This window comes from Astatotilapia calliptera, chromosome 7 (genome assembly GCF_900246225.1).
Source record: "Astatotilapia calliptera chromosome 7, fAstCal1.2, whole genome shotgun sequence".
In the NCBI taxonomy this organism is placed as follows: Eukaryota; Metazoa; Chordata; class Actinopteri; order Cichliformes; family Cichlidae; genus Astatotilapia; species Astatotilapia calliptera.
In genome coordinates, this window is record NC_039308.1 from 10,590,380 (window position 1) to 10,612,441 (window position 22,062).

The 22,062-nt window shown below is 38.6% G+C and overlaps 1 protein-coding gene across 1 annotated transcript; it reads left to right on the forward strand.

The window, feature by feature from the left end:
• Positions 1 to 3,071: 3,071 nt before the first annotated feature.
• lonp2 (lon peptidase 2, peroxisomal) lies at positions 3,072 to 21,085 on the forward strand. Its single transcript, XM_026172986.1, has 17 exons — positions 3,072 to 3,495; positions 4,897 to 5,032; positions 6,561 to 6,674; positions 8,421 to 8,552; positions 9,222 to 9,344; positions 9,430 to 9,590; positions 9,788 to 9,882; positions 10,886 to 11,004; positions 11,130 to 11,269; positions 14,533 to 14,674; positions 14,993 to 15,143; positions 15,448 to 15,574; positions 16,164 to 16,303; positions 19,273 to 19,358; positions 19,682 to 19,889; positions 19,987 to 20,177; positions 20,263 to 21,085. The coding sequence occupies exons 1-17, from the start codon at positions 3,263 to 3,265 to the stop codon at positions 20,491 to 20,493; spliced, it is 2,529 nt and encodes an 842-aa protein (XP_026028771.1). The 5' UTR covers positions 3,072 to 3,262; the 3' UTR covers positions 20,494 to 21,085.
• The last annotated feature ends 977 nt before the right edge of the window (positions 21,086 to 22,062 follow it).

A 22,062-nucleotide genomic window follows, 5' to 3' on the forward strand; every position in this document is an offset into this window, starting at 1 on the left:
GTAGGCAAGTCAACAAGATTTTCATGCAATATCACTTAGAGTTTAAACCTTTACGCACGGGAACAAGCTTCAAGATGCATTTCAAAGTTCACAAAAAGTGTTATGGTGCTTCTTCAGTGGAGTTTTGGACTTAGAGATTCTATTCTACATGTGCAACTATATAAATACTGACTGAAAAAATGTTTTTATGATAGGCGTAGTGCACATAAAAAAACAGACCCATCCATAGTTCTGTGGTTTCCTCAGCAGCTAGTGTTTGGAGTGCCAGTGAAGATTCACTTAAAAAAGGCCCTCTACACAGATTTGTCAAATACAGTAGTCGACAAACGTAGTGAAGTAAAAAGTAGTGCAGTTTCAGCTTTCTTCGGGGTGTGTTAATAGCCAGAAATCTAGCTTCTTACATGCTGAAATGTTCACACCCTAACCTCTTCTTTGGTAATAATTAACTCTGATTCTCAAAATTGCTAACTAACCAGGGGCTTGGATGTGATCATGTACACTTCAATACAGTAAATGCTTAACATCTTTACTGAGCAGCTGCTGTGTCAAGGCAACATCAACAACTGTAATGGGTTGCATAGTTTTTTCCCCCACACTGGAGCACATCTCTGTGGAATTTTTCTTATCTCTTATTATCAGCCAAACTGCAGTTTGGTGGGGAAAAAAAACAGCTGGATGAGGTAAAATGAACAGAAAAGTAAGCAAAACAGCAAGCCATTAAAACAAAGCAGCTTATGCTAATATTTTCAGCTCGCAACCATCAATTAATTTCAGCTGCCATAGCCATATTTCTAAACTCGGCCATTCAACACATTTAACTACTTAAGGCAAGGGTGAGCAGAAGTTAAAGGGAGTTACCTAAAGGTCATTTGTTCTTATCAGGATTGAAAGCATACTTCATATTTTCTTGTTGTTTGAGTAAAACTCTATTATACATGCTTCATTTGATTATTGATGATGGTGACGTGAAGTTGAGGCTAGGTGTTCGAAAGAAATCTTGAGACATACAGAAACATAAACATAACAGTAGAAAAAGAAAACAGGCATTCTGGTAGTAGTTTCAATGATTTGTGAGGCATATTTGGCTTATTTAGGAAACTTAAACTTTATGAATACAAATAGACTTCGTTTAAAGAGATTTAATCTAATTAACTAACTCACTATGTTAACAGGTTCTCCACTGAAGTATAGAAGGCAAACCTTAAACCTGCTTTGAGACAATGCTGAGAAAAACATTACCATTTGAACTGATATAGTTCTTTAATGCACAAGTTTCAAGCAGTTAAAAAGAGCAGCGTTTCATAACGTTACAGCATGAAGGGTGGGGTCGGCCTTTGAAACTGTTTGGCACGGTCACTTACTGAAGACAATCTGCTCACCCCATCATGTGCCACTGTTTTCCTTAGACTGTTGTTTTTCCTCATTATACTTTCCATGCACAGCGTTCATTGCTTTCAAATCGAAACATACTGGTTCAGTCAGTTTATGGTGCAACATTCCCATATCCCCTTATTTGCGTTAGGGCTGAATGTATTTATTATCATTAGCAATGCTAACAGTTTCAAAAACACACTTGAAATGCCTGTGCAAACATTGCAAAAAAAAAAGAACTGGTTTATCGTACCAGCTAGGAGCAGTCATTATCCTTCCCTTTAAGATTGTTATGTTAAAGGATACTGTTTGTTGAAATGAAACATGAAAGAATTTAACTTAAACTAAAATAAATTATATATATACACATATATATATATGACTTAATAATGAAATATAACATTGAAATATAAATGTAAGTTATCCAAAACTGCATTACATGTATTTGCATTTTTTGCACATTAGAAAAATTGTTTCATTTATAAGACTTCCGTATTTGTTTCTCGTATGGAAAAATGCTTTCTAATTTGTTCATGAATTCACTCCAAACATGAAATATACACGTAAGCCTCGCAAGCCTGATCTTGTCACTCTTTTGGAGGGAGAACGATGATTTTCATATATTATATTTAGCATCAGATTTTTAAGGGGCAAAACTTGGGTTGGTTCTCATGTGCAAAAGATGCTCTGGAATGATGTAGACAAGGAACAGCAGAAATTGGTGTATTTCTATCACACTTTCTCAATCACATGTAAATGTATGGCTGTTTTTTGTAACCACAAGAGCGAGATGTATTCGAAAATCCCTTTTTGTGAAAAGTAAGTAATATTTCCTGCCTGGCAAACACATGGATGGCTTATTGTCAGAAAATAGATCTTAGGAACAGATTTGTTGTTGTTTTTTATACTCGAGATATTGAATATTTATTTTCTTTTTTTAAAAACTGTACTTTGCTATAAGAATACTTTTATTAAAGAAATAAATAATAAATTGCTATTTTTTATCAACTAACCCTGTATTCAGTCCTGTGTTTTTGGAAAGAGTGTCCAAATATGATTGTGCACTATTATTTTACTATTTTTAAGAATCTTGAATAATAAAATGCAAGTTGGGGATTTTTAAAAAAAAAGTTTAATTGATTATTAGTAGAGCTACTGTGCAGATTGATGTTTTAAAATTAGTTTATTATTAACTAATCAGCGTTACTTAATCAGCATTGCATAAACATATCAGAAATATAATTTATCTGGCTGTGAGGAGTATCTTTTAAACTATACTATGCAATGAATATAATAGTAGGTAGTGTGCAGCTTGCCATGTGACATGTGGTCGGGGGGGGGGGGGGTCCTATTCCTCTGCGGGGCAACCTGCATATGGCCAATAAAGCATTCAATTCAATTCAATTCAATTCAACTATTCAAAATTCTTATTTTCTTCCACCCTGAAAACAGATTAACGAATAAAATCGTGAAAGCTTACTCAGTCTAAAGTTCGTTTTTTTGTTTTGTTTTGAAATCATTATGCGATCGCATGTTGTTTGTCCCTCTGCATTCACCGTAGCCCATCCAACAATTTCCGACAGGAAGTTACGATATGGGAGAATGACAGAAAAAAGCTTTTTCGGATGTAAAAATAGTTTGAAAATGAGTATAAAAACTCCCAGTTGCGTTGTAGTTTTTAAATTGCTTCGAATACGAGTTCTCTTTTTTGCAATAGAAATTAAATGTCCTCATCAGGGCATCAATGAGAGGTTTATTTTGAAAGTTCTACCCGGAAGTCTTGTGTTTGATCTCGGCTGGCCTACTTAACAGCAAAACAAGTAGGTGTTTACTGAAGTTGTGTTATAAAACAGTCACTGGGCACCGACATTTAAAAAACAAAAACTGGACAATGGTCTCCGGCGGTGCAATTCAGATACCGAGCCGTCTCCCGTTGCTGCTGACCCACGAAGGAGTTCTTCTCCCGGGCTCCACGGTCAGGTTCAGCGTGGACTCCCCACGGAACATGCACCTTGTCCGAGAGCGGCTGCTGAAGGGGACTTCGCTGAAAAGCACCATCATAGGGGTGATTCCTAACACCAGAGACCCGGAGCACGACACCGACGACCTCCCCACGTTGCACAAGTAATGAACTTGTAGCTGTGTAGCTTTCTGTGGGTTTACACGGTTGTTGTGTGGAGGTGTGACATACAGCTGATGGGTCCCCTTCAAGTTGTCATAAACGTAACAGGTCACAACATCTCTGCAGGATAAGGAAGAAGATCAAATATATTTCCAGTACACAGGAGTATTTTATGTGTTTAGACGTCTGTAGTGTGTGTCATCGTCAGGGGAAATGTACTGAATATTGGGTAAATCGAAACTCAATGCATATTTGAGCATGTACTTTACCTACCCCCCTTTTTTAAACTATTATTTGTTCTAGAAACATCTCCACTTTTACTGTAGCCATGAAGTCGGAAACGGCCGGGCAAGCACAGAGAAGCGGACTTTAGCCTTTAATCAGTGGACTCCAGATCAGTAGGTTACCAAACAGCGTGTTCCTGTCTCTAGATTGGTTACCAGGAAAAAGATGGTTTGTCCGACACTGAGTTAATCTGTGAGGAAGGTGGTCATGCTATCTTAAATCATAAAAATTGTAGAACATTTTCTCAGATTTCCCTAAAAAAATGTACGATTTCAATTTTGATTGAATGATTGAATGAATGATTTAAGGCTTTTTTGAAATATATATGACTAGTTTAAATGTGAAAAATAAATCAAGCAATTGTATAAAGTTCCATATTTAAAGATGCACTAAAAAAATATGTGACACTGCAAAATGAAACCTGTAGAAGAAATACTTGAAATACTAGAAGATATCAGTGGGTAAGTTAATCCAAATGAAACACAATTCTGCCATTTCCAGGTGAGGCTCTGATTATAACTGAGGTAATAATTATAACTGAATTAAAGGCTTTTATCTTTAATATTTTCTGAGATATATTCATGCTGTAATGCACCCTCATTATTTCCAAGTGCAAAAAAAACCAGCCCATTTTTCAAGAAAATGTATCTTGAAAACTACTAATATCTTAACAACAACAAAAATCAGTTTTTTGTTTTTTTTTTTTCAAAAATTAAGAGCTTTTTTTTTTAGGAAAATCTGAGATAGTTGAGCAGAAAGACCACATTGATTTGAGATGGAATGAATAAATCCTTATAATCCTCTGCAGTGAAGGACAGGAAATACTTGCACTTGCTCATGTAAATGTTTGGCGCTTATACTTAAAATGTAACAGGGTTTGAATGAAACTCAGATGCTTGATTTTCCACACACTACAGCACACTTGCTGCTTATATGAAGCTTAAATGACACTGTGAAAGGCTCCAACACGATCAGAGGTGTGAATACTGAGGCTTTGCAAGCATTTAAAATCAGAACAGTTTGTTGTACTGCAGAATGCAACCTTTCAGTGAACTGCTTTTCAATGGCCACCTCATCTGTCACACACTCTCTTTCTCTCTCTGTGTGTGTCTGTGTAGAATTGGTACAGCAGGGATTGCAGTGCAGGTAGTGGGCAGTAACTGGCCCAAACCTCACTATACCCTCCTCATCACTGGACTGTGCCGATTCAGTGTATCGAGTCTGTTAAAAGAGCGACCCTTTGTCCTGGCAGAGGTAAGCTGTCGGTTTGATTTGATGTTAAAATATTGGAGCAATTTTTTTTTTGTAAGATAAACCTAAGTTTCTGGATGTGCTGTCTATTTAATGAGCGACAGTGGTCATCATAAGTGTTCTGTTTTGTACCTGTAACGAAGCAGTAGTATCACTACATACTGATGATGTACTCTGATTTAGTCAATGTAAGAAGTATTCTTTCCTGCAACACTGTATTTACTAGTTGCCTGAGGGTAGATAATAAGAAATGTTTTGCTATTTCCTGTTGTTGTACAGCAATATTCTTTGTAAACACACTGTTAATGTTTTTTATGCCTATAGTAAACATGACAAAAGTTTCAGGTAATGGGGTTCCCATACTGTACAAGTGATCCCTGTGAGCCAAAAGCTCAGATTTCTGCACAGACTGCTGCAAACATTTTGCTTCTGATTTGGTTTTCTACTCTCAGCTTTACATCATGCCAATAATAGATGGCTTGGTCCTTAATATGCTAATCTCAGGCACATAGCTCTAGCTGGCAGCACAGAAGCCCCACTCATCTGCTGCTCAAGCCTTCTTTTTCCAAGGTCCAGCGCATCAGAAGAAATCTGACTAAAAAAGGGGGAAAATAGATTTAAATTGGTTTGATTCAAGCAGTAAAGTGGAGGACTGCACCAAGGTCAAGTGTAATATTGAATTTTCTGAACTGTAAATCATGCAAACCCACAAGTAATAGAAGTAGCATTAGTGAGAAAAAGGAGCAATAGCTGAACATTATAAATCCCCTAAAAAAACCCAACAAAAAATCAGTCTGAGAAGTTAAAGGTCACCTGATTCCACTACTTGCCAAGTCCAGCAAGAGGTTCAACAGAAGTTATAAGCTGCAGAAATAAAGTTTGTTGGCAAGTCAGCCAGACATGCCTAAGGCTGAGATTATAACTCCTTGTGCACATGGGAAGCTACAGACACACAGTTGTTCCTATTCAACAACTTTCAAGTCAGCTTAGGATGCCTGATGCATTTCATACGTGCTCCGTAGATCTACATCTATAGAAAGATGGATTCCTTATTCGGAAAGTCTTGGCAGTTTCCCTCCATGAATTACTACACGTTTGATTTTCTGTAAATCATTTAAAAGTCAAATTGTGCAGATGTGGGTGGACACTGATCGTTGTGTAGTATCTCTTTCAGGGGCCGTTTTGGGGTTTCCAGCACATGTGCAGCTGGCCCATTCAGAGTAGGAGTGCTCACTTTTCTAAAACCAACGCATCACTTGTACTGCGGCGTAATCACTGACCTCCACTGTCTAGTTATTAAGATGGGATTAAATTGAGTGATAGTGAGAATACATTTTTATTACCCGGTGTGAATTAAAAGTTCTTTTATCAGCATTTAAACAAGATCATCTAGTGTATGACTTTTATAACACCATTTCATCATTAAATAAAGTAATGAAACATGTTTTAGCATATTAGAAATGCACAATACACAAGTATGTGTGGCCTCACAATGTGACTCACTTTTTATTTAAAAAAAAAAAAATGACAGGTGAAGCAGTTAGATCAGTTGGAGCGGTATACGACCCCACAAAGAGATGCCACCGCAACAGATGATGGAGAGCTGGGGGAGCTGTCGGAGAAGTTCTACCAGGCTGCTGTACAGGTGTGTGTGTGTGTGTGTGTGTGTGTGTGTGTGTGTGTGTGTGCGCGTGTGTGTGTGTGTGTGTTTAAGAATTTAAGAGAGTGAGGTCGTAAAAAAATTCATGTCTTGAAAAACTGATTAAGTTAAAAACAAAAATGCCTTTGTAAGGAGGAAAAAAATGCCAAAAGGGCGGTGCAGACTTGAAGAGTGATGACTGACGGACATGTGAGGGTTCTTTAATATACACTAAAGTGTTACATACACACAAGAGCTGTTGCCTACAAAGAGACTTGCATTCAGCAAATTACTTTATATGTGGACTAAAACATTTCTTGATTTTTCACAGCCTGCAAAATCTATGATGTGTTTGTATATTCAAAAATATATATAATTTAGGCAAAAAAATTAGACACAACAACTGAAACGACTTTAACATGTGTTGTCTTGAAGAAATATTAACTGAAGTTGGATTGGGGCCAGGCTGTATTTTAATGAAATACCACTTTGCATTAAAATACTCTAAACTGTGAACATTCGTGTTTAGATTTGTGGAAAATTGAGGTATAGTTAAAAAGAATCATCAGAATTGAAAAAGCAGTGGAAAACATTTTTAAAACACCTACTGGTAAAATGCTGCCCCCTGCTGGCGAAAGTGTTGTTAAATTTAGCAGAATGTGCTTTTTGTTTTGTTTTTTTTACAAAAATTACTTTTGAGGGGAAAAACAGGGAATGCCACGTCTTCAGTAAATTTATATTGTTATTTGAAAATAGTCCCTTAAATTATAATGCACGTTTTAAAAAGTTTTATTTAGATTATGAAATGGCTAAATAAACACTAATTGTTGATACCCAGTCAACTATTCGATTTTTAAAAATGTATTTATTTATTTATTTTCATCTGGCAGATGATTTTGTAGAACAGCTCATGTCATTCTGAATTATTTTTTAGGCTGCTGTGCACGCACAGCGTGTGCTGTCTCCACAGCTTGTCAGTTATTTTCTGGTTAGAATCTTTTCTCTGCTTTGGCTGCCAAACAGCCTAATATAGTTCTACTGTCATATTTAAATATTTGCTAGTTGTTGTTTTTTTTTTTTTCACCACAAACTACTTTTTTTCCTCTCAAGTATTAACTTTGGCCATACAGCTCAGTTTAAGTGTCATCTATCCACAACAATAACTCATAAAGCAGCTGTTTCATCTAGATGTTGCTTTGAATATATCAGATCCTGACTTCTGTACTGAGGTCGGAAGTTGGGTTTCCTCCTGACTTCCTTTCCACCTAAACCCTGTTTGCACATCCAACCAGCAGAGTGGGATGTACAAATCTATGTACAAATTAAGTTTGTGCGTGTCATTTTACAATGAAGCGATCTGTAGATTGCAGCTGCCACTGTATGCCCTTTACTTATAAAAACTTCATCTCAATGTTTGCATTGGCAGTTTATGTAAGAGCTTGTTGTCAATTATTTTCAAAACTTACCAAACTGTGAAATATGAACATTTTTGAGAATAATAAGAAACAGGCAACTTTTTAAAAATGTAATATAGAAGTAAACTGTGCTGTGCTGCAGCATGATGTGATGGATCAGACTGAAGATGAAAACATACACATGCAGTTGGACTTGATTTATTGTGTTTTTTTGTTTTTGTTTACACATTTACACGTGTACGTGTGTGTGTGTGTGTGTGTGTGTGTGTGTGTGTGTGTGTGTGTGTGTGTGTGTGTGTGTGTGTGTGTGTGTGTGTGTGTGTGTGTGTGTGTGTAGTTGTTAGGTATGTTAGACATGTCTGTTCCAGTCGTGGCCAAGTTCAGGCGCCTCTTGGACAGTCTGCCGAGGGAAACTCTACCTGACGTTGTTGCCTCGATGATCCGCACCTCAAACAAGGAGAAACTCCAGGTGAATTCAAACTGTATACACAATCAAAGCTTTAGAAGAGCCAACATGTTTTTATTCATTTTTTAGAAATCAAAAAGGTTTTAATCTTGATGCAAACAGTTTCTGCAAGTGTTCTAACTTCAGTTGCTCTGCTTTTGCCAAATACCCATTTTAGCCCAAACTACTTGTGGCCCCTCCTGCAGTAAATCCTAGGTTTACTGCAGGAAGGGCATCCTACACCCTGAAATATGGTGATCCTTTTGATATGGCAACTACTTGGGACGTAAAAGGGAAGCGGACTCTTCTTCTTCCTCCTCCCCTTCTTCTTTCCTTCTAGTCTTCTTCTTCTTCTTCTTCTTACTCCTCCTCCTACTTCTTCCTACTGTTCCACTTTTTACATTTTCTTACTTTTCTTTTTCTTCCTCTACCTTTCTTTCCTCTTCTTCCTTCTGTTCTACGTCCTTGATATCCACAATATTTGACAGTATACTTAGAGGAGAAAGAGAGAGGTCACTATTTGTTGGGGTTTTGAAGCAATACAGGAACTTTCCACTTATTCTGCCATTTAAGGATTTAGTGCTTTATTTTTTTAGCATGAAAGCACACATTGATGTGATTTTTGACTTTTTTTTCCCTCAACAATAAATCTTCACAATAAATAAAATGTGTTGTTTTCCATGTGCTGTGAAGGTCCTGGATGCATTGAGTTTGGAAGAGCGCTTTAAGAAGGCCCTGCCCATGCTGACCAGACAGATAGAGGGACTAAAACTGCTGCAGAAAACCAGGAAGACGAGTCCTGATAATGAGAAGAGGGTAACAGATGTGCAGTCCTTGTATGTTCACACTGTGATTTACATTCCAAATCTCGTGCTCACATTTGGGATTCCCCTCTGTTTAGGTGTTGGTGCGGAAAGGTACAGTGTTCCCAGGTCGACAGTTCAATCTGGATGAGGAGGATGAAGATGATGATGGTGATGACACAGCAGCCTTGGAGAGGAAGGTTCATGGGGCGAACATGCCTGAAGCTGCCCTCAAAATTTGCCTGAAAGAACTCAAAAGGTAAATTTCATACAACATATACACAATATAAAGTGTATTTGTGCATACTTCACAAACACAAATAATGCTGCTGCTTTTACTTGTTTAGACCATGTTTAGATCTGGCTCTGTTTGGTGTCTGTGTAAACATGATCCAGTACTGTAATTAGCCTTAAATACTTCAGTTAGATTGTTCATGTTCCTCTTCAATCTGTCAGATTGAAGAAGATGCCTCAGTCAATGCCTGAGTATGCCCTGACCAGAAACTACTTGGACCTGATGGTGGAGTTGCCATGGAGCAAAAGCACCAAAGGTAAATTAATCTGCAGACAACTTTTAATGGACGTCAGCTCAGTTAAACTCTTTGGGTTTGGTAGATTTCACTGAGCCGTAGTAGTGACAGTAAAAACTTTACAGACTTTGACATTGAGAAGGCTTTGATATGCAGCTGTCTGCTTTCCAGGTCAAAGCATCTACTGCGTTGATTAAGGCTGTCATCTTTTTAATGCGTTCTTAAACAATAATCAAAATGAAATAAACATTCTCAGTCTCTTTGGGTTTTGATTCGCACTCTTTAAGCTACATTTTTAAGGTCAACATATCCTGGACACCAATTATTTGAAAGCTTGGAGTTGTATTGGTAACTCATTGAAGTGTTATTGGCTATTCATAACCAGCCACTTTGCGCATACAGTTAGTTGGGTGGACTGAATCAGGCCAAATTAAATGGCGCTACACAGCGTCCCAGCATACATAATAATGCTTGAATTTCACAAGAACTGTTCTGGTTTGTCCCTGCTGATTGCAGGCGTAAACATGTAACCAAATATAAGTAATGACTCCAAATGTTAAGGGTAAGGGTTCATTTAGCAGCAGTGTCAGAGGTCACAACCAAAGTATGCGCTGCTCTCTGACATCTGATTGATGGACCTCTAAAATTTGCCAAACCACTGTGGGGCAAATTGTCTACCTGGTTTTTGATGTCTGTGTATGTTTCTTTGGTCTCACATTCAAATTGCTACTAGAGCAGGTCAGCTACTAACCGGAAGGTTGGTGGTTCTATCCCAGGCTCCTCCAGTCTGCATGCCAAATATCCTTGGGCAAGATACTAACCCCATGTTGCTCTCCGATTCATCCATCGGAGTGTGAATGAATGTGTATGAATGTTAGATAGTGAGCACTTAACAGTTTAGAAAAAGTGCTTGTGTGATTGGGTGAATGAATTAGTTGTATGAAGCGGTTTGAGTGCTCAGAGTAGAAAAGTGCTATATAAGAGCCTGTCCATTTAACTCACCTAAAACACTTAAACCTTCTAGACTGCCTGGACATCCGAGCTGCACGTACCCTATTGGACAACGATCACTACGCCATGAACAAGCTGAAGAGACGCGTCCTGGAGTATTTAGCTGTCAGGCAGCTGAAGACATCACTCAAGGTGCTTCCTTAATATCCCAGTCTACGGATGCTTAAAGATGAAATCTTGTGTTACACAAAGCACTTTTCTTACATTTGTTATGTATTAATCTTTGAGTTTCATACTGCTGTATCTGCTGTTTTTAGGGCCCCATCTTATGTTTTGTGGGCCCTCCTGGAGTCGGTAAGACGAGTGTAGGACGCTCGATTGCCCGAACTCTGGGCAGAGAATTTCACCGAATTGCTTTGGGAGGCGTCTGTGACCAGTCTGACATCCGAGGACACAGGTATGCTCATAAGATTGTTACGCAACTGAAGGTTTCGTGTCCACAGTGTAGACTGTGAGTTTTCAGGTTGCCCATGTATAGCAACAACCCCCAAAAAATACAAACTACAATAATAGACCTGAGATATGCTAGTTTTTTAACCGTTTTACCAGAGAAAACTGGTTTAACAGACGAACAGCTGATTCTGTTCGTCTGGACACTGATTGTTATTGTGGCTGTGGACTAGTTAATTTAAACTTTTCCATGTGTCCCTGTTCAAAAACATCTGAATACAATTAGTAGGTCATTAGCAAGACTCTATAGAACTTGACTGCATGCTGAAGTGGCAACCCCCAACCCTATTCAAGTAATTTTAAGGAAATTTACCGGTAAATATTTGGAAAAATGACAAAAGTGCTTTTATTGCGTCATGTTCATTCACTCATGAGCTGCTGTAACATAAATCAAATGGCTGAATTGCCACCTCAGCATGCAGTCAAGTTCTATACTCTTTTACCAATGAACTACTACTGTGTGTTGCAACAGGGACACATGGAAAGGTTTCAGGACACCGGCCCTTGAGGATTGGAGTTTGAGATCCGTGGTCTACTCACACCCACCCACACAAAGCGTGTTGCTTTCTTTGGAATAGAGTCTGCATTTTTATTTAAATCCCTGTTTCCCTGCAGCGTAATTTTTTAAAAGTAGGGTAAAGATACAAATTCCAGACTTAGGACACCAGCTGAATGTGCCAGTATTTTAATTCCTGAACTAAAATAATAATATATTACTGGATGATTCCACCAAGGAGCACCCCTGAAAACTAAGATAATGCAGGTAAATGCTCCCTTTGTCTTTCGTCGTCATATTCAAACTTTTGCACCAGTTGTTGACACTAATGTGTCCACTGACTGCACTGCAGGCTCACAGTGGCCCTACCAGTCACAAATGGATATTGCATCTTTGGAATTAGGAACTTTGTGAAGGTGTGCATGAGCGAAACTCTAAATAAGTGCAATATAAATAAATATAAAGCAATATGTAATTGTAAAATTTAACAGGTAGATCTTTGTTCTTTTTTCTTAGGCAGGATTCGTGCCAAACAGCCTTTCATTGTTCTTGTAACAGTGACAATAAAATCTATCCTATTCTATTCTATTACTGTAGTCTTGTTATGTAGAACTCTTTTAAAGTGGCTAGAGAAATGTGCTTGAGTATATTGTTTTCATGCTGGGACTTAAATTGCTCCGTGGACGTGTGGTGGAGCAAAAACACAAGCTCGCGTAACATAAGGCATTACATTTGATGCTATATAAACAGTGTTGGTCAAGTTACTTGAAAAAAGTAATAAGTAACTAATTACCGATTACTCCCCCCAAAAAGTAATCCCGTTACTTTACTGATTACTTATTTTCAAAAGTAATTAATTACTTAGTTACTTAGTTACTTTTTAAAAACACAATTTACAACCTGAAGAGGTGATAAAGTGATAGATCTTTCAGCCCAATTCTACTTTTTCTACAATCCATCATACAAAATGTAATCAAATGGAAACGTCTCTTTTTAAAACTTGTTTTATTAGTTTTAATCTTTTAAATTTATGTATCAAGCAAAAATTAAATTATATGCAACATTCTCTGACTGGAAGAAATTTGTTTAACATTTAAACCTATTTTCTACACATTCCAGCACATAAAATATATATTTTTTTGTGTGTTTACACTCAGTCTTTCACATAGATGCAAGTAAAACACACAAAATAAATAACATGAAAGACTCAGCGGTCCTTTTGCTCTATTTTCACCTGTAAAGCAGGAGTAGGTAGGCGGAGGTGTGCTCTGGTGCAGGTGTGCCGCGGCGGTCAGTGGAAGAATCCGCGAGTTTCTCTGTGAGTTTCCCATTACGTGGTACCACACTCGGTGCTTGCTTGGAAGTTTAGGGGTTTTTTCCGCTGTAAAAAGAAGTTTTCTTCCCACGCACAACGGACACTAATGTTTTTGTCACTTTTTATGGAATCAAACTCAAAGTAAGGTCAGTACTTCCACACTTTAAACGCCGCACGCTCATACTCTCTCCCACACTCGATATATGATCCACTGTTGATCTGCACACAGCTGTTATCACGAATGTCGCACTCGCTTACGTCACTGTCATGAGACACTCTCGCAAAAAAAATCACGGTTTTAGTAACGCAGTAACACAGCGTTCCTACGGGAAAGTAACGGTAATCTAATTACCGTTTTTGCAATAGTAATCCCTTACTTTACTCGTTACCTGAAAAAAGTAATCAGATTACGCGTTACTGCCCATCTCTGTTTATAAATCACACTCACAAATAATGAAGCTCACTATGAAAAATCATGTATTTTATCCCAAGTTTTTCCTTAACACTCCCCACTGGGAAAGCTAGAGTAAAATAGTGTCTTTTTTATTTTATTAAGTCCAAAACCTGTACTAAGATGTAATGAAATTTCTTGGGAAAGCCTGCTGATATCATTCAAGCATCCCTTAAAGTCCACTTGGGTTTAATTTAAATGAAGGATAAAGGACATAAATGGATTCGGACAGTAGTCTGAAAGTATTCGGCACATTTGTTGGTTTTGTTTTCTTCTGACTTGGACTTTTACTTTTATGTAGATGACCTTATGTAAATATAAGCTTTGTTTTTCTGTAAAATAAAGAGAGGTCACTGGTAATCTGTGTTTGTTAGAAAGTGTTAAAAGGTTGTCACCAACTGGAAGACAAATTGTGGCCAAGCACATACACCACATCACACAGATCCTCTTGTTACTGTTATGGGTGTCATGTCTGGAGTCTCTGTGCGAGCAGAGAGGCGAATGGGGCAAAAGAGTTCATCTCGGGTTACGTGGATGGTCGTGTTGTTTTAAATCAATGGCTCACATACATATTTACACCCAAATAAGAAACATGTGCATGTCCTACCAACAGCAGAAATAAGGACCAGACTCTTCAAACAATTGATTATACAGTTTGTTCAACTTAAAAATATTTCTGATGTTCTTATGTGATTTAAATCATTTTTATTTCCTACTTTCGAAGCCCACAAACTGCTTTCAGCCAGTACATGCTAGCAAACACTTGCAGCTTGCTTGCATTAGCTTTATTCACTACAGAGAATGTCGCATCTGTGTTTATTTTTTCTCAGATATTATTGCTTGGTAATTCAGTGCATATCTCTAGGGTATATCGTGAGCCTTTGGTTTGCTTGAAACTGAAAAGTTCACAGAGTAGAGCATCATTTTGTGTCTTTGCCATGTCTCCAGGCGTACATATGTAGGGAGCATGCCCGGCCGCATTATCAATGGTTTGAAGACAGTGGGCGTCAATAATCCCGTCTTCCTTCTGGATGAGGTGGACAAGCTGGGGAAGAGCCTGCAAGGGGACCCTGCAGCTGCTCTGCTGGAGGTCAGTCTGTTTCTCTCTCAGGTTACGTGTGATGTAGTATCACGTCTTCTCTGGTTATTTACTCCCTAAACAAAACCTTAATGTTTTGAAGGATTAATTGTCAGTAGCGAGTAGAAACATGCAACATACCGTATCCACCAATTGGTTGCTATAGCTACCTAATTAACCACTACAACACATAATAATTTTCATAATAACACAAGTGTTATTAGTATTCCTGCCCCATGATGCCACAAAGTTCCCACTTACTGCAGTTTGCACAGTTTACAAAAAACACACACACACACAAAATAAAAGGGTTTCTGTGTGCACGCTAAGGTCCTGGACCCAGAGCAGAACCACGGCTTCACAGACCATTACCTGAATGTGGCCTTTGACCTCTCACAAGTGCTCTTCATCGCTACAGCAAACACTACAGCGACCATTCCCCCGGCCCTGCTTGACAGGATGGAGGTGCTGGAGGTACCAGGTGGGTTTAGTCACTTTGTTCTGACGAAATATCTCAGCAGATTTATCAGAGGTTATCATAACAAGAGGGTTTCTATTTTATTGAAAATACGTTCCCAGAACTCCACTATAGAAGTCCAAAAAGTTTCCAATTAAAAGAAAAAATATTTTCCTGTTAAATGGGCACCTGTGTTCCTCAAAGGACATGACATAATCCAAATGTGAAAGATACAAATTATGAGTCATTTTAAGACCAGAGTGAAATCTAGCATCTGATCTCCCTGTTTTGTTGTTGTTGTTGTTTTTCTTTATTACTGTTGTTTCAGGCTACACCCAGGAGGAGAAGGTGGAGATTGCTCACCGCCACCTGATTCCAAACCAGCTGGAGCAGCATGGGTTAACCCCTCAACAGCTGCATATACCTCAGAGCACCACACCGGACATAATCAGCAGGTACAATCTCACACAAACTCAGTCATCGTCACCTAAGACTGTAAGACTGCATAGCCGTTTAAGCTTTATGTTAACGGCAGCACACAGCGGCATCAGTGTCAGATACTGGTGGTGAAACACACTGAAACACGTGTGAATTTTCAACAATGAAATTGTGAGAGAGATGATTTGTTCAGTGACCGTTGATCTGTGAGAATGATTGTTATAGCTTCTTCATTTAAAAGAGACTCGACAGACATAATTTTATAAAAGTAAACTTACATGTAGAATACGTATCACAGGTTCACATGTCTTTCTGACATGCAGAGGCGGTCTGGTTAGTGTGCAAAAAATAGAAAATATATAGGTTGATCTGGGTAGATCTCTTTTGCAAACAAATAAGAAAAAAAAACACATTTCAAAAAGGAGAGAGACGGGTTCTCAGGTTTTCAGGTGATTACAGTTACAGGACAAAACAAAGAGCAAGTACATGACTGACAGTCAGAGTGTTGCCAAGTTTTTAACCCTACCTGATCACACTGTGACTCTCAGTGACAGCTGTGTTTTAGTCATCTGTTATTTGTCCTTCTGTTTGTTCTTCCTCTTTTAGGTACACCCGAGAAGCAGGTGTGCGCTCACTAGAAAGGAAGATCGGGGCGATCTGCCGAGCTGTAGCTGTCAAGGTTGCCGAGGGTCACACACTCACCAAGACAGAGACTTTGACCCCTGAAAACTCAAAACAGCATGGAGGTGAGGGTCTGAACCTTCCATCTTGGTCGGGCTGTGGAATTTAATTTGAAGCTTTAGCTGCAGAACAGCACAGAGCTACACACTAACAAAGCTTGTGCATTAAATACCAAATGTTGAGTCATTACAAATATTGAAAGATGAAGTACAACAGAAAAGAGCATCTTAGTTAACACAGATTTATTTCAGTAATAATAGCAAAATGAAACACTCATCACTGGACTTATTTATTTTATAAATTTATTTATTTATTTACTTACTTATTATGACAAAAAGATTTTGCTAATGCCTTTTTGACCAGAGTGTTTAGGCTTTGTTGCTTTAAGGGTTTTTCTTTTATGTATTTGAAGACCATACTGCCATGTAAAAAAAGAGTTTTTCATAGGTCCTGTAAAATGAAGTTCACCCTGTGATTCAGTAGCTTTTAGAACCTCCTTTAGGAGCAGTACCTTAAAGTAATTCTTTCCTGTATGACTTCATCAGTCTCTCATATTGTGGTGGAATTTGCTCGAGAGCTTGGGGTCATTGTCCTGTTGCATCATTTGAGCCCAGTTTTAGCTGTTGGACAGATGGTCTCACTTTTGACTCTAAACAAATTTGGTGTACTGAGGAGTTCATAGTCCACTCAATGCTCAGGTGCTCAGGTTCTGTGGTAGCAGAACAAACCCAAATCCAATCCAGTCACCCGTCCAATTCTGTGCTTGACAGCTGGTATGAAGTGTTTGTGCAGATATGCTACATGTTTGTTTTTTTCCAAAAACAAGCCATACTTGTTCAACCTTTTTCTAATTGTACTGCCATGAAGTCTAACATTTAGCATTCTGAGGCATGTATTATTGTAGGGTGTTAATCCTGTCTTTTAACCTGTGTTCCATGTCGCTCCCCAACCGGTCGCATCAGATGGCTGCCCCTCCCTGAGCCTGGTTATGCCGGAGCTTTCCTCCTGTTAAAGGGGAGTTTTTCCTTCCCCCTGTCGCCAAAGTGCTTGCTCATAGGGGGTATTATGGTTGTTGGGTTTTCCTCTGTTAAATACAACAAACCAGCCTATAACTAAAATAGAAACAAGGACTAGTGTTTTAGCAGCTCTCTGAGATTTTGTGCAGGTGAAAGAAGGCACTTCAGAATGGAATATTTCAGGCTTTTACCGCAAATGTTTGACTCAACTCAAATTTCAAGTTATTTTCTACATTTTGCAGGGTTTTTTCTCAAAGTTTTGAGTTAGTAAGTCAACATTTTAAGGTACCTATCTTGACATTTTAAGATAATAACACCATATTCTGACACATGGATCGCAAAACATGTTTTTTTTTTTCATTGGGGGAAACAAGCTTCCAAAGTCTTATTGAACTGCAAGATCCCTTTTTGCTTGAGTCATAATGTAAAGTAAATGTTTTTTTTTACTGTAATCCAGAATCGAATGTAATTTTTTTCTCATCCAATCAGGTTAGTTTTATTTATATTGGGCCAAATCACAACAACATATGTAACAGGCCTCATATGTAATGAACAGCAACATATTTTACTTGGTATCATAGTATTGTACACTGTAAAACTAACTGATATTATTTTGACATCTCGAAAAGTCGATTGAGCTTGTTCAGAATAAATTTCATGTCAACCTGTGACTTAGTTTGGCGACACAGATGACGCGAGTAACTGACACAGATCTTATCTGTGTGGTTAAACAAAGAACTACAGACATAGTAACAAAGACTGACTGCACGTGAGCAACAACTGGCTAATACGTTAGGAGAAATATCTCCCACAATATAGTTCGGGTAACAGCCATTAATAATGTTGAGTTAAAACACTTGTGCTTCTGTTCTTTGTTGCAGAGTGCGAGTGTTGGGTACAAGGGGCTGAAATGAGCCTGGGAAAAATAAACTTTGAGTAAATCTTGACCAGAGCAGTTTGATGGATGTTGGTTCATAATGTGATGTTATAACAGACAGATGTTTGACGTGGTGACAAATTACTTATTGGTTGTTTATTTGTCTAATGATCATTTGTAAATCAAATTTTACGTCAGGTGTTAGATATCTGAAGCATGCTCGCAAGTACAACATTATGATTTTTATGCTAATATCCTAAATAAACCTTACTGTGCAGTGTCCTACTCAAAAGCACTGGATATTACACAGCAGTACTCAGTTTTTGATTTGTCTGCGGGATTCTCAGTAGAGTAAATAAAAACAAAGAACTACAAAACTCATTTTTGCATCATTAAGTAGCAGACATGAAGACCGGAAATTTTGTTTTAGGTAGAGTGGTTTAATTACAGAGAAAGACAGAAAAATGGGATAAACGTGACATAAGTGTTTCTTTCTGTTCTTTAATGCGGCCTTTGTGTTTCCAGGTAACCACACGTGTGTGTGCGTGTGTGTGCATGCGCACAATTGATACATGTTCTCATGCATTCTTTTTGTATTTTCTAAGTGGTAGCGGTTTTTGATGTTCATCTGTGATATTTGTGTTTCTGTTTGACTTTTACGTGTGTGCATGTTTGCGTCATGTTGGTGCGATTTATGTATATGTGTTCACAGCTGGTTTTTCGTTCTCATTCGCAGCTATGTCACTGCCATTTTTTTCCCCTTTCCCCGTGAAGCCTGGTGTATGTAGTTGTTTTTTTTAACTAAACAATCTCTAAGATCTGATGATTGCAGTGTGTTTACGTTCACTTGAAATAGTAAGAATATTCCTAACACCTAACTGCACGAACATGGGTATAAACAACACATATTGTTTCTTTGACATGTAGCTTTCTGAACCACAGGCTACAAAAAAATATGGATGTAGCCAATGTGATGTTATCCACAAATTTGTGAAACCCTTTTCTGAATCCTGAATGTTGCAGGTGTTACCATGTTTGTTGATTTTTTTGTTGTTTCTAGACAGGAACTGAATGCAGTTATTCACACGGCAGTCCTTGATTTAGCTTTCAGTGAATGTTTTGCTGTAATGTTTGTTTTCAGACAAGGCAGCACCTCCAGAGTTGCCCATAGTGATTGATCATATCGCACTGAAAGACATCCTGGGGCCTCCAGTGTTTGAAATGGAGGTAAGCAGAGAGAGAAAGAGCAGCATGTGCAGTGTTCATAATCCACAAGTTTATTACAGAAACATGCAGAATTTATTCTCATGAACATTTTTGACCGCCTGAATTTTCTGGACCTCAACCGATGCGATTGGTTTCCATCACAATCCATGACTCTATAAAGGCAGCCTGTGAGCAGATCTCTCAGCTCCATACAGCTGCTGCTCATCCTGTCAGATTAAAGTCATTTGCCTTTCTCCCTTCATCTCTCCAGGTCATGTGGAACTTGTTTTCTATGTACTTTTATGAGGATTGAAAAAGATGTTTTCACGTGTGCATATTGGCAGGTCTCTGAGCGGCTCACCCTGCCTGGTGTAGCTCTCGGCCTGGCCTGGACGCCGCTTGGTGGGGAGATCATGTTTGTGGAGGCCAGTCGGATGGAGGGAGAAGGTCAGCTCACTCTCACGGGTCAGCTGGGAGACGTTATGAAAGAATCTGCCCACTTGGCCATCAGCTGGCTCAGAGCGAATGCTAAAACCTACCAGCTCACAAACAGTGAGTCCAGATACACCAGTGTTTATATTCTATTTTGTAGTTTTAGAGAAATACAAAACAACTTATGTTGTGCAACTGTGTGTGTGTGTTTGAACAGTGGTGGGGGGTTCAGATCCTTTAGAGGGGACAGACATCCACCTCCACTTCCCCGCTGGAGCCGTCACCAAAGATGGCCCCTCTGCTGGTGTTACAATCGTCACCTGCCTGGCTTCACTGTTTAGCGGCCGACTGGTCAGATCAGACGTCGCCATGACTGGAGAGATCACGTTAAGAGGGCTTGTGCTGCCAGTAAGTTATCGTAGTAAACACACATAAAACGATCATCTCTAGTCCACTCTAGTTTTGACAGACAAGTGTGGCCCGTCCTCTGCAGGTGGGCGGGATTAAGGACAAGGTGCTGGCTGCACACAGGGCAGGAGTGAAGCGCGTCATCCTCCCGAAACGCAACGAGAAAGACCTGGAGGAGCTTCCAGCAAACGTCAGAGCCAACCTCGACTTTATCACAGCCACAAACCTGGACGAGGTGCTCAACGCCTCTTTCGATGGAGGGTTTCCGGGAGTAAGCAGCACGCGTGCACACCCTCAGCTCACCAGCAAACTGTAACACACTGCTCAAAACACATTAACAATGTAAGGCATCTGTGATCTTGGATAATTAAGCCGTTTTTTGATCCTTAGAGGAGCTGTAAGGTCTTTTTGCAGATGATTTATTCAGTATTACAAAGCTAACTTGAAGTTGAAGATGGAGCTGAGATACAGGAGAATTCAGTTTACAAAATCCCCAGCTCCTCTTTGCTAATAGCACTGTGCAGCCAGCTCAGAAATAACTGCTAAATATCATCATAGTGGGGCTTTGTTTTTCATTTCAACTGAATAGCTGCTTATTTCATTTACATTGACCTTGTATTAGTAGCCTGGCTATGTCTTCCGAAGCAGGGGGACTAGTGAGTGATACATGCCTTAAAGATTTATACAGGTTGAATTTGTGCGCTGAAAAAGCCCAAATGTGCATGAAGAGTGCTGCTAAGGGAAAGAAATTGATTGATGTTTGTTTATGTAAATTGTTCTCCTTAATCACATATTTTATTTCACTCTAGTTGGATTTTTATCAGTGGATCTTTCACATCCACAATAAAATTTTATTTAGCTGCACTGATGGTGATGAATATATTCTGTGATTAAAAACTGTAAAGATGTTTTGTTTTCATTTCCTCCACTAGGCTGACAAATTGAAACATAAAATAAATTTAGATTTCTTTTATTTACTGTGACATTTACCGATTTAATTATTTAGCCTACGTTTTTCCTGCTCTTGGAACTTTTAGTTGGACAAAAACTAGAACTGTACAGTTGAATATGGATGCATCTTAAAAGTATAGCTTTTTTATGCTTTAGCCTCAAGGATTCAAGTGTGCAGTAGAATATTCAGATGATTAGCTGACTAATATCTTTAATTTGATAGCTCACTGAGATGACTTCTGATTCTGATGTTGTTTTTTTTAGTGAGTTATGGTTAAATCATAGAGGGACATGATTCCATAAATACGTGTTTTACTGAAAAGCATAAAATGGAAAACACTAATGTCCAGTTATTTGTTCGACTTTTAAGCAGTCTGAAAATATCACACACATGCATCCAAAGTCCATTGGTGACACCATAGAATACAGTTTCTTCCATGCAACCTCGTATTTTGGTCATACACAGTAATACTGTGTAACAGCTTGAATAGTTGCATGTTTAAAAGTGCTCATTCATTGTAATAAACGTTTCTGCCTCTGAGGGGTGCTATAGAGTCTTCATGAGGCTGCACTTTTCTTCAGTCTTGTTGAGTGCTGCCCTCTTTGTTTTGTCACATTCCACCTGCCTAGTTACTGGTCTAGGGGAATAGGTTTCCATGCGAATCTTTAAACTCAACTAATCTAAGTTCATTATTAATTTCTGCTCATTTGCTTTATAGGAGCTATAATCTTGTACAGCAAGAGATGGGCTTGCTGGCAGCCTGGTGAGATACAAAAACTAGAGATGAAGAATAATATTTAAGGATGCCGTGGCCTTCAAGAGTAATCACGAGGGGAAATGTTTTTTTTGTTTTTTTTTAATGCCTTTCCATTCTCTTCTTTTTTAAATTATAATGCAAACAAAAAATATTCAGTCCACAGTTTTATAGCTTGT

Bases quoted from the DNA above. Each gene is read 5' to 3' on its own strand.
- lonp2 (XM_026172986.1), top strand. From the start codon at position 3,263: ATGGTCTCCGGCGGTGCAATTCAGATACCGAGCCGTCTCCCGTTGCTG. The intron at 9,345-9,429 runs GTAACAGATGTG...CCCTCTGTTTAG, and splicing joins GTCCTGATAATGAGAAGAGG to GTGTTGGTGCGGAAAGGTAC. The intron at 11,270-14,532 runs GTATGCTCATAA...CCATGTCTCCAG, and splicing joins TCTGACATCCGAGGACACAG to GCGTACATATGTAGGGAGCA.